General features: G+C 36.9%; 1 protein-coding gene across 3 annotated transcripts in view; it reads left to right on the plus strand.

The window, feature by feature from the left end:
- Window positions 1-12,185, plus strand: part of LOC124796273 (papilin) — a 259,683-nt gene that overhangs the window by 92,236 nt on the left and 155,262 nt on the right. For all 3 annotated transcript variants that reach the window (XM_047260389.1, XM_047260387.1, XM_047260386.1), the window contains exon 19: window positions 4,607-4,831. In XM_047260389.1, the coding sequence (XP_047116345.1) occupies window positions 4,607-4,831 (225 nt within the window). The remainder of the gene's footprint in view (window positions 1-4,606; window positions 4,832-12,185) is intronic.

Below are 12,185 nucleotides of genomic sequence, written 5' to 3' on the forward strand. Positions count from 1 at the left end.
AGTAAATATGCCACTGATGCTCAAAATACCTTTTTTTATGTGGAAGGTTAGGTTAAGGAAATTACCAGCTACTACATGTACTTAATAATCAATCTCATAACAGTTCCTGGGAGATGACTCATAATTTATGTGATTAGTTCAAAGGCATTATATAGACACTTAGCAGCAGTATAAAAAAGGAAAATCTGAAATATTTGCAGTGAACAGTTAAGTATGAGAATTTTGACAGCCACCAAAAATGATTCAACATCACTTATAGATGTTCTTTTTCAGCTCGAGTAGCAGTAACTGTGCAATTTGTATTAAACTGTTAACTACCAAACACATCCTTAAACTGCTATGACAATTCCATGCCCATTTCGATAAAGCGAACATAAGCAAATATGTCAAAATATACTAACCAGAAAACTTTGTTTCATTCATTTCAGTGGCTCAGAGGTTACGTTATGGACTGCAGTGCAGAAGATCGCATGTTCAAACCCATGTCATTTCTTAAACTTCTTCATCCCCCTCCCCTCCCCCTGTTTATTACTACTTTCTCTGCATTATTGGTCATAAAGATAATTGTGACAGCATTACCATGGCATTCCATACCATTGAAACCATACCATACTCTCCATTTTCCAAGCATTCTGGCCACTGTGGGACAGAATTCTGTGTGCAGTAACCCTATGCGATGTGAATTACATTGTTTCCTTTTACTTACTTTACAAATATCTGAGATGAGTCCACAGAGAACAACAGTGATGAGCTCCAATGAGCTGCCCGCACATTCCATGATGGGGTGAACCCATTCTTGGTGTTAAATAACACATCATTTAAGCTGAGGTTTCATTTGGAGAAGCTGTTGGAACTAAGGCTCAGAGACTATATGATGCAGCCAATCAAAAGAAACCAACCACTGTCTGCAGTGTGCATGTTGCTGTTAACCTTAATATTTTCATGAAAGGGACATTTCAAATAGTGGTTGGTGATCTGTTTAAAGCATACATATCAACAGCTTGCAAAGCTGTCCGTAATGTATTGGCCTTCTCTCTATGCCTTTACCTTACTGGACACAGTGACTTCATCTTTTTTTGTTCCCTTCTCTTTCCCCACTCAATTATATCGTTCTGTATAGTGACCTAACACAGTTTCCAGCAGCAAATCTTTCTCATATTGAGAAAAGTTTGACAATCGCTCCTTTTTCTGTTTACTTGCTCCCATGATTATAGCCAAGCATGTTATGTGCTATCTAAGATCAAATCGGAAACTGCTTCAGTGAACCCAGGATTTCATTATACAATAGAGATGAGTCTTGAACATAGTCCACTTTCTGATCTTATGTCAGATTTGATTTCCAGTCAGTGATGCTTATACAATTGGCCCTAACTGTGACTGCTCTCTGTCAGCCAATGGACCTGGACATCCTTGAAATGCTAAAGAACATTTATTGCCACCATCTTCTCAGTTTGCTGATATCAGTGATTGATAATAAAGAGGACAGTGTAATCTTTTTGAAGAGGATTGACTTGCTGTGTGTTATAAGATGGTTGGCTGAAGTGTGGGAATGTATTCTGAACATATTACTTGTAAGCTCTTGGAAAATTCTTTTAGCCTATGAAGGAGGAACTTTGAATCCACGTGTGAAACTGCAGTCAAAGATGGAAACAAAAATGTCATTTTATTTCTCAAAATATGTCAGTGCAGAGGATGTCACACAATGGATGGCAAATGACATTGACTGACTAACTGGCAACAATATGGTGAAAATGGTGATGTAGGGAGAAGTAACACAAGAGGAGAAGGCAAACTTAGATGACAGGAGAAACTCATTGAACACTCGGAACGTTCAGGAGGATTGAGCCAGTACTGCAGTACATTAGTGAGCAGGATGAAGCACTGCCAGCTGAATTGCATATTGTAGCATGGAGGAGGGCTCAGGGAGGGAAGCAGTCATCTATCAAAGACTTTTTTAAAAACAGGAACCTGTAAGTTTCATCTTTTTTGTTAGGCCTGGCTTTTCAGCAGATCATTTTGTTTCCTGTAATAATTTTTGAAGGATGCTGTATGTACATAATAAACACTTATAACTAGCATGTATTACATAAGGAGTCAGAAAATATTAATAAAATTAGGTTTTAGTATAAAAAAGGATGTTTTGAAATGTATTGATGGGATCAGAAGAGAGGACTTACAGAACTCCTGTCTATCTGGTTATTTTGTTTTCAAGTTCAACCTCTTGCCACAGTAGGCTGGATAGTCAAGAGTACTGTACTCATCATTAAACCCACTTCTTTTTCTTTTACTTGGACCTCCCCCTCCCCACCAGCATCAGAAATTAATCAGTAACCTGAATCCCAGCTCTAAGCCAAAAATGTATTATAGTGCACTTCACTGGAGTTGTCTTGATATCTTGAGTTTTCTACCTCAATAATTTACTGATATTACATATCCTTACACAGAAGAAAGTACAATAATTGTTTCAGTATATGTTCTCGATTTGTCAGTATATTTTTGCATTCTTTGAGTTAGAGCATAATTGTACCGATTATTTAAGGGTATGTTTCCAGGTATGCAGCAGGGATTTTGCTTTCATTTCTTACAAAATATTTCTGTGACTAACCTAGCATTTTTCTTCAGGTGCTCCAAGGTTTGTTATTATGTGTACTCTGTGGCTGGACTCCAACCAGACTGAACTATCACTGGTCCTGTCGCACTACTGTTCAGTCTGGTTGGCATCTAGGCAGTGAGTATAATTAACAGCAAAATGTGCAGCACCTGAAGAAAAAGGCTGTGCCAGTCGTAGAAATATTGGGCAAGAAATGGAAACAGCAACTCAGCTTTACATCCTGAAACACACTAGTAATCAGTCAGGGAACATGTATCAATTGCATTTGAATTTGCACATTCTAATCAACATAATACATTATGTAAGGGATGTGTGTTATATGTGGACATATATACTTCATTTATAATTGTTGACTTGTATGAATGATGTATTACATTTAAGTTAGTTTGGATCATTTTCAAAAATATCATTAATTTTTAAAGTCTACAGAGTGTTAAAATGTTCAAAGACAGGAGAAGCCAAGTCATTCACCATAGCTTGCTTTTCTTTTGTTGGGATTATCTAAAACGCACCAGCTTCTTCTACTGTATTAGGATATTAGTATGCAACATTATTATCTTGTTTGTATTGTTTTCTCATGCATTTGCAGCCTTTCAACTTATTCTAACACGCTTAAATTGCGTGAATCCGTTAGTGTTTTTACTTGAGGTTTCACTTAAGATCTGTAAAATACTTGCGTGTTGCTTTCTGAGCACGTAGTTTAATGAAATGTTGTTTGAATATGTGGCATAGTTCTTATATTACTTTTGCAATTTTTTGTGGGGGGTCAGAATGTATGTTACTTACCTGGCATTCTGTAAGCAATGGTAAACCAGTGAATCATCTTAAGAATATTTGAAATACAAGAGAAAGCAATGGAAACATTTAGACATGAGATCATTCAGAAACAAACGTTGAGAGAAGTCTTAAGAGGCTGAAGATTTAGATCTTTCATATACAGATGAGGAGACTCTTTATGTTTTTGTACTTTTTGTACTTGTTCATCATACTAGTATTCCCACTCAGCCCCCACAGCTTCATGAAGTTCCAATAGGTGACAGTGCTAAACGTAGCCTTCCAAGTAGTGTCTGTAACCAGTTGAGGTATCAGAGTTGTGTGCCCACTGGGTTTTTCACCACCTAAAAGAAGACCATCGAAGGACCATTTTTGTCAAACATCATCGGAAGCCATGAAACATGGGTTGATCACTTTGAACCAGAAACCAAATGGCAATCTGTGAAGTGGTGGCACACCACCTCTCCTCGGAAGAAAAAATTCAAAGCTGCACCCTGAGCCAGTAAAGTCTTGACGACAGTCTTCTGGGAGTCTGAACGGGTTATTCTGTTTTATGTCTCCCTCGTGGTGCAACAATCAACTATGAAGTGTATTGTGCTACCCTCAGGAAATTGAAGTAATGACTTCAGCATGTTCATCACCACAGAAATGCAAACAAACTTCTCCTTCTCCATGACAATGCAAGACTTAACACAAGTCTGTGCGCTTGAGAGGAGCTCACAAAATTTCATTGGACTGTGCACCCGTGCTGCAGCCCGGATCTCACGCTTTTATTCATCCGTTTGCGTAGCCCGATAAAGGATGCACTCCGTGGGAAGCATTACGTGGATGATGGGGAGATTACTGGATGCAGCGAGATACTGATTCTGACACTGACAAGTGGAATGGTACTATGTGGGTATATAGGTCCTCCCAGTAAGGTGACATTAGGTCATTGCATTGAATAGAGATTATGTTGAAAAATAGGGTTATGTAGCCAAAAGAGTGAGGAATATTACGGTGCATTATTGAACGCCCCCCATATACCTAGTTTGACCGTATCAGCATTAAGCTTGGTGTAGTCAGTAGTTCACACATGCATGCAAAGGAAAGCTAACTCACATTAAACATGAAATTGAACTTCTGACCCAATCTTTTCCTTCCTTTTCTCCCGCACTGATTTTACTGCCCCTCATTGCTTCTTAGCATTAGCTTGATATTGCACATAACATGCACATACAGGCTGTGGTTGTGAGTACACTCGCTATCGGTGCTGCCCGGACAACAAGACTGCTGCACGGGGACCTGGTAATGAGGGTTGTGGCTGCAAGTATACCAAGCACGGTTGCTGCCCAAATAATTACACTCCTGCTGCCGGACCAAACTATGAGGGTTGCCCGTGTCACACATTCCAGTTTGGCTGCTGCCCTGATGGCATAACAATAGCTAGAGGCTTGCATAACCAAGGTATGTTAATTGGTACTATTTTATAATTGCCTTAACACTAATGAACAAAGAATTTTTTGAAGATTTCAAGAAACTGAAGCCAGAAATTAGCAATACCAACACAAGGACTCTCAGAAATATCTGTAGTTATTTAGATGCTTAATTTTTTATTTTTTATTGAGAATATTTGAAACAGGCAGGATAAGTCTAAAAAGGGGAGATGGCTTCGATTTACTGGAGAAATTTGCAAGACAACTACAGACCATTCAGGATGAAAATTAACTTTACAACATTCTGCATTTGGAGTGTTTTTTTTTTTTCAGGAATATTGATAAAATACTTTTTGTCTTTTATTATTTGCTGGTGTTATTATATATATATATATATATATATATATATATATATATATATATAATTTTAAAAAATCACTTATCATATAGTGAAATTGTTGCACTGTGAATAGACCTGTAAAGAAGAAGTTGAAAATTGTAGATGCAATATAACTTCTTGTTTATGTTAATAGCTTGAATACACAGTTTATGTGCCAGTCTACTGTTTGAAGATTTCAAGAAACTGAAGCCAGACTAGTGGAGACTAGAGGATGAGCAGTTTTCTTTAGTCATTCCATTATTTGTGTTACATCAGTACCTTTCTATTTATTTATGTATCCACAATTTCCTGTTAATTAATTAATATAACATTCACTGAAAGTTGAAAATGCCAACTTTGGTGATATTTAAAGCTGCTACAGAAATGTTCTGATTTTCTAGAATATTAAAATCATTGTCAGTTTGTAGCAGACTGCAAAAGGATTGTTGAGATCAAATCATGAATCAAATTTTAAAAGAGACAGAAATTAATGTATGAAGTTTCTCTGTAATATGTTGTAACAAATCATTGTGACCAAAAGGTTCATTGAATTGTAATACAGCATCAGGTTACCCAGTAAAGAGATCTGGAGATTACAGATATCTACTGCTGAAACATTTGAAGTTCGCGTTCAGACTATATATTCTACATTAGTTATTTCGAGATAACTTGCTTTCATATGTCACCAGAACTACCATTCCTCTTTGACATAAGCTCCTGAAATGCAGACACGAGAGATTTGCTTGCTTCAAAACTAACCAGTGATAAAGTCACATACCTAATCTGTGAAAATTTACCACCTTAAGGCCTGTCAAATAAGTGCAGTTACAACAAACCATGTTGCCTTTCCTCACTTTTATTTCCTTACATAATGATAGAAGATAATAATAATTGTAACCAGAAGTCATAGATATACAGCTAGTTAAACAGGCACTTATTCATTTTATTAAAAAAAAATTGCTTCTCAGTAGTGCTTCTTCTACCCAGAAAATTACCTTAAAATTTGTGCTAGTTGGACACAGTGGCACTAAGAATAAGAGCTTCATAGTTTGTTAATTTTACAGATACACGGCGTGGTTTGATCCTGAAGGACACTATCTTATTGTGGTAACTTATTGTTTTCTTGTGACAATCTGCAAACAATTTAGGAACTTCACAAGGCTTCTGAGTTCACATCTTTGTCATTACAATACTAATGAAAAATGTAACCAAGCAAACTAACTAAAACCTTTTCAGAAGGTAGAGGAAACATCCCTTAAAAAGTTTTATACAGGTGATACAGCATAGACACAGAGCAGCTTTTTTTGGAACAGAATGGACATTGCTTGGGTTTCGTATTGCAGTTACTTTTGTTTTTCTCAAAATCTTTGGTATTTAGTTACAGATAAGACAACTGTTTTAGAAGTGCACAACCATTGCTTTGTTATAGAACCAAACTGTACGGTCTGCCATGTCAGTCAAGTTGTTGAGACCAGGGGGTTTCTACTTCCTTCACCCCAGTAATCATCTTCTTCTTCCTCTTCTTCTTCTTCCTCTTCTTCTTCTGTCTTTTTTGGCACGTAAACGCTGAACTTGTAGTTATTTGTTTGAGTTTTGTTGCTTGTGTAGGTGAAACTTAGTAGTCGATGATTCTGAGCATGGCTTGGACAGAGCCACTGACCAGGCATTTACCTGCCAGCAGCAGTAGGCCTGGTACAGGCTTTCTGACACTGATTTCAACACTCACAGACCAATCCTTCACCTTGTGTAGTGCTCTGTTGTCATGTGCTTAGTTGTCAGCCACGCAAGCTGATTGCATGTTGTGTTTTACTTAGCACTCGGTCTCTACATGGTCTTCAGACCCTCTGCTTCCCTGTAAATTAACTCCAACATTGAGTTTTGTTCCCTCTACTGGGGTTCAACTCCAGTCCTGTTGATGAGCCACCAGTGGCTCACATAGTTCACATTAGTGCCAACAGTGACACTTCACAGCATTGTCATGACTTGTATGGATGATGAAGTGGCAACATCATTCTTATTTATTTATTTATTTAGTCCTTCAAATCCTATATCTATAGAATATATATAAGGATATTGGACATGGTTAGGTATTTACAAGATAAAATACAGTTTGTATTGCAATCCTAAGGAAAATACTGAAGTAATTTAGCAAAGATTCATACATACAACAAACATTACAGGCAACATACAAAGTAGAATATTAATAATGACTTTATTTTTGTTGTATGGCTTTTATATATTCTGTCAGACTGTAAAAACAATGATCAATTAAATATGCATTTACTTCAACCTTAAAACTACAGAGTTTACCTATTGATTTAACATGGTTAGGTAGATCATTGAAAATCTTTATCCCAGTATGTAGTGTGCCTTTTTGGCGCAATGATGTTCTCACCTGTTTCATATGAAGGTCAGATTTTTGCCTTGTATTGTGTGCACAAATATCTTCATTTTTAATAAGATGTCTGGGTGTCTGTCAATATATTGTTTTATAAAAACTGATGTTTCGTAGATAAAAATGCAAGGAAGAGGACGAACTGACAGTTTTTTGAATGTGGATCTGCATGATTTCGTATCGTTTACCCCTTCAATAATTCTTAGTATTCTCTTTTGCCTCCTGAAAAGCTTAATATTTGTTGTTGTATTGCCCCAGAAGGTTATGCCATATTTAATTACAGAATGCACATAGGAGTAGTATACATTTAACAGGCTGGCTTTGCTGCAACAAGTTTTTAAGATCCATGTCATGTAACAGGTTTTGCTTAATTTTCTTTGCAAATATTCAATGTGTACCTCCCAGTTTTTTGTTGTTCTGGAGCCAGAGTCCCAGAAATTTAGTGCTGTCAACACATTCAAGAACTCTGTCCCTAAGTTCTATTTCTATGTTTGGGTGGTGTCTTCCTTTTACGTTATAGAAGTTCAGTGCTACTGTCTTTTCTTTGTTTATAATTGGCTTGTTGTAGCTGAATCACTGTTCTACACTGTTCATTGTTTGGATAGCGGAGTCTTTCAGTTTTTCTTCTGTTTTACCACTAATAAGAAAGCTTGTATCGTCTGCAAATTGGAGTGTAGTTTGGCAATACTTGTTGTACATAAGATCATTGACATAGAGGAGAAACAGAATAGGTCCTAATACTGATCCTTGAGGGACATCATATTTAACATTTTCATATTCTGAATAGTAGCAGCTGATTTTGTTATGGTCCGTGTATTGCACTTCAACCACCTGTTTGGGACCACATAGGTATGTCTTGAGCCACTCATTGGATATACCTCTAATTCCTAATTGGCCAAGCTTCTGCAGTAGGGCATTATGATCAATGACATCAAAAGCTTTAGATAAATCAAGACATATGCCTGTCACAAACTCACTTGCATCCAGTTTAGTACAGATTTCATTAAGAAATTCAAATATTGCACTTTCAGTTGAATAGCCTTCCCTGAAGCCATGCTGTGAAGGAGAAAGAATTTTATTTTTATTTAGGAAATCAGACAATATCTTATAAAAGACTTTTTCTAAAATTTTTGAAAATACAGGCAGTAGGGCTATTGGTCTATAATTTGAAACACATTCTGGATTTCCTTTTTTGAACAGTGGTTTCATTTTTGCTTTTCTTTAAGCATGAACGGAAGGTTCCTGATGCCAGTGAGCTGTTGCACAAGTGTGTCAAGGGTTCAGCTAAGGCAAGACAGCATTTTTTAATAATTGCATCTGGTATTCCATCAATTCCCCATGAGTACCCTGTTTTCAAGGTTTTTATAACTGATAAAATTTCTTCAGTATTTGTGGGTGAAAGGAACAAAGATGTAGACACATTTCTCACACTATTGCATGATGGAGGTGATATTTTGTTGTGTTCTTCCAGTCCACTTACCAACTGTTCACTTATGTTTGCAAAATATTTGTTGAAGGTCCCTGGAATTTCTGTTGCATAAGAAATCATTTGTCCTTCATAACATAAGTTCATATTTTTATATTGTTTAGTTTCACTTGTTGTTTGATTTTTTGTAACTTCCCATATAGCTTTAGATTTGTTTTTTGAATTTTCAATGTATTTGTCATTTGCCATTGTTTTAGCTTTCCTTACAACATTTTTGAGGATCCTCTTGTAATTCTTCAGGTACAAATGAAATTCAGGAGGCATGTTCTGTGTCTTTGCTATATCGTGTAATCTTCTTTTCTCTGCACAAGATATTCTAATACCTGTTGTAATCCATTTGTTCTTTTTGAAGTTAGGTTGACATTTTTGTTTTTTTAAAGGAAATGCAGGTTCAAAGTATGACATGAAGATTTCCATGAATTTTTCAAACTTTTTGTTAGTGTTTTCACAAGTATAAACTTCATACCAAGTTTCTTCACTTAGTCTCTGTACAAAAAGGTTTATTTTTATGTTAGTGAATGTCCTTGAATCTTTTACAAGTTCCTCTTTTTCAGTTGTTTCACTTGGGGTGTGCAAAGCAATAAACTGTACATAGTGATCACTGAAGCCAGTATTAGGATTTCCGGCACAGAAATTGTGATTTACATTTGTGTTTATTAATATCTGATCAATTTTTGAGCTAGTTGTTGGTGTAACTCTTGTAGAAGAGTCTATGGTGGCTTTTATGTTATATGTTTCCAGTAGGGTCATCAAGCTTTGCTGGTCTTTTGAGATTTCTTGGAAATCAATATTAAAATCTCCACATATGGTCACTGTTTTGTTGAAGTTTTTTATAGTATTTAAAGCTGCTTCTAGTTGAAGACGGAAATCATTTAAGTTCCCATCAGGGCTCCTATATACACAGATGATTATTAATTTTAATGCAGAGAATTCAACTGCGGATACTTCAAAAACTTTCTCTTCAGCTAACAGTTCAATGGGTTTTATGTTGCAATAATCAATGCCACTTTTAACAAATGTACATGACCCTCCATGACTGGATGTAATTCTAGAAAATGATGATGAAAGATTGAAGTCTGCAAGTTTTGTGACTGACATTGCATCTTTAGGCAGCCAGTGTTCAGTTATACACATTACAGAAGCGTTTTTTAGCTCATCAGTACATAAAATTTCAACTTCACTTAATTTGTTTAGCAATGATTGGACATTTTGATGAATCAGCATGAAATTAAAGGATTTTTTAGGCTTTGGCATATTGTTAGACTTTGGTATATTTAATTGATCACTTACCTTTACCTTGTCAATAAAAAATCATTCAGGTGTGCTGGAAGTACTGCTTTTCTTTTCCCAACTGCACCTAATCTATTATCATCTGCAGCAGAATTTTCTTCTGTGTCTGATTCCCCTGGTAGTTGTTCAGCTGCTGATCCTACTGTTGATAATATTGCTGCTGGTGTTAGAGCTGGGTCTGCAATTGGTAGAGCTGTTACTGCATTCATTCTTGTTGCTGTGCCTGAATATTGGAGGCACCTTGTTCCTTCTTTTGTTGTTGATGTTAGTGAGTGAGGTCTTGCTGGCATTGTTTCCTTCGAATATTTGGTGGGCCAATCCAGGATGATTTTACTTTTAGGTGTTTGATGCCTCTTGATAATTTCTTCAATTTTTCCGATGAGCAGGTTTTTCCCCATGTTGTTAACGTGCAATCCATGTAATGTGTGGAATCTGTTCCCAATATTGTTAACATTTACGAGTTCTACATTTCTGGAATGTTTGCAAAGTAATGAAATTTGTTGGTTGGCATTGATTATTTCTTTATTTATGCATGACCAAGATGGTAAGTCATGCCGATGTGGGATGTTCAGCACTAAAACATTTGTGTGTGTCAACTGTCCTAAGCACTTTTTTAGTTCTTGTTTTGCTTTGTGTGTTTTGTTTTTATATATGTCATTTGACCCACCAATTAGCACAATAAAGTCTTCAGAGGATAAGTCAGCAATGTCTGTGGATCGTACACAATTGCAAACTTCCAACATAGAGGCACCAGGCTTTATGTAAGCGATTGTTTGTACACTGGACTGACCGTTCAGAAGGCGAGCAAATCCACGACCATGACTGTCTGCCATCACAACTACTTTTCTTCGTTGCATGTTTAGAAGGCCCACCAGCATTATGGCCAAACAATTTAGTATCAGCGCTGGACAAATACTTCATATTTAGGTCACGCAAGTGTTCAGGTCTTTCAGTTTCATTTCCTTTCATAACAGTAGTTGTGTTGTTAGGTATTCTTTTGGATGTATCACTCGGCGTATTTGTAGTTTCATATTCAGCTCGGAAGTTAGTTTTATCACAAGCACAATGTTTCTTATCTTGCACAGTTGATTTCACACTGAACCTGCTTGTAAACATGGTATTAGGCTCATACAATAAGCTTCGTTGAGAATGAGTCACCTTGTTTTTCACTTTGCCTTGAATTTTGTGGTTACTGTGACTCAGGTTTGATGTAGGTTCACACTTTCCGGACGTAAGTTTTTTTAGTTCGCTCATCAGAGTATTAATGGGTAGTTGCAGACTACTTACACGATCATTTAACTTTCTGATTCCATCAGTACAATTCGTGCACATGCTGTTTTTATCGGTGTAATTTTCACTTTTTTTCGCATGAACACTATGCATATCAACACTAGCCGCCATGTGACACTCATCCTTTTTTTCATAGTGTTAAGTTGTGGCCACCATAGACCCAGCATTTTTGCATTGTTGGAAGGAGCAGGTGCACCTCCAGGAGCAGCAACAAAAGCTCCAGCAGGAGCACATGCAGGAACTGCTCAGACAGAATGTGGAAGTGCTCTGTAGATACACCATGCTGAACCCAGGCACCTGCTAAGAAATTTTCCCCCTCCCCACGTCACCCCCAACACCATTCACTAGTTTTGCAAGGCTATAGAAATGTGGGAGTATTACATGCACCAATTCTTGCCATACTGCCAGGTAAGGTGCATCATCAATCCATTTGATAAGGCTGCCTTGTTATTGTCCAACAGTGCAGCATTGTATGAAATTGTCCAGACTTTGAAGCCATCTACCATCCTGGAAAACTCTGAGAATCTTTGTCAGTTGCTCACACA

This window comes from Schistocerca piceifrons, chromosome 4, assembly GCF_021461385.2.
Source record: "Schistocerca piceifrons isolate TAMUIC-IGC-003096 chromosome 4, iqSchPice1.1, whole genome shotgun sequence".
NCBI classification, from domain to species: domain Eukaryota; kingdom Metazoa; phylum Arthropoda; class Insecta; order Orthoptera; family Acrididae; genus Schistocerca; species Schistocerca piceifrons.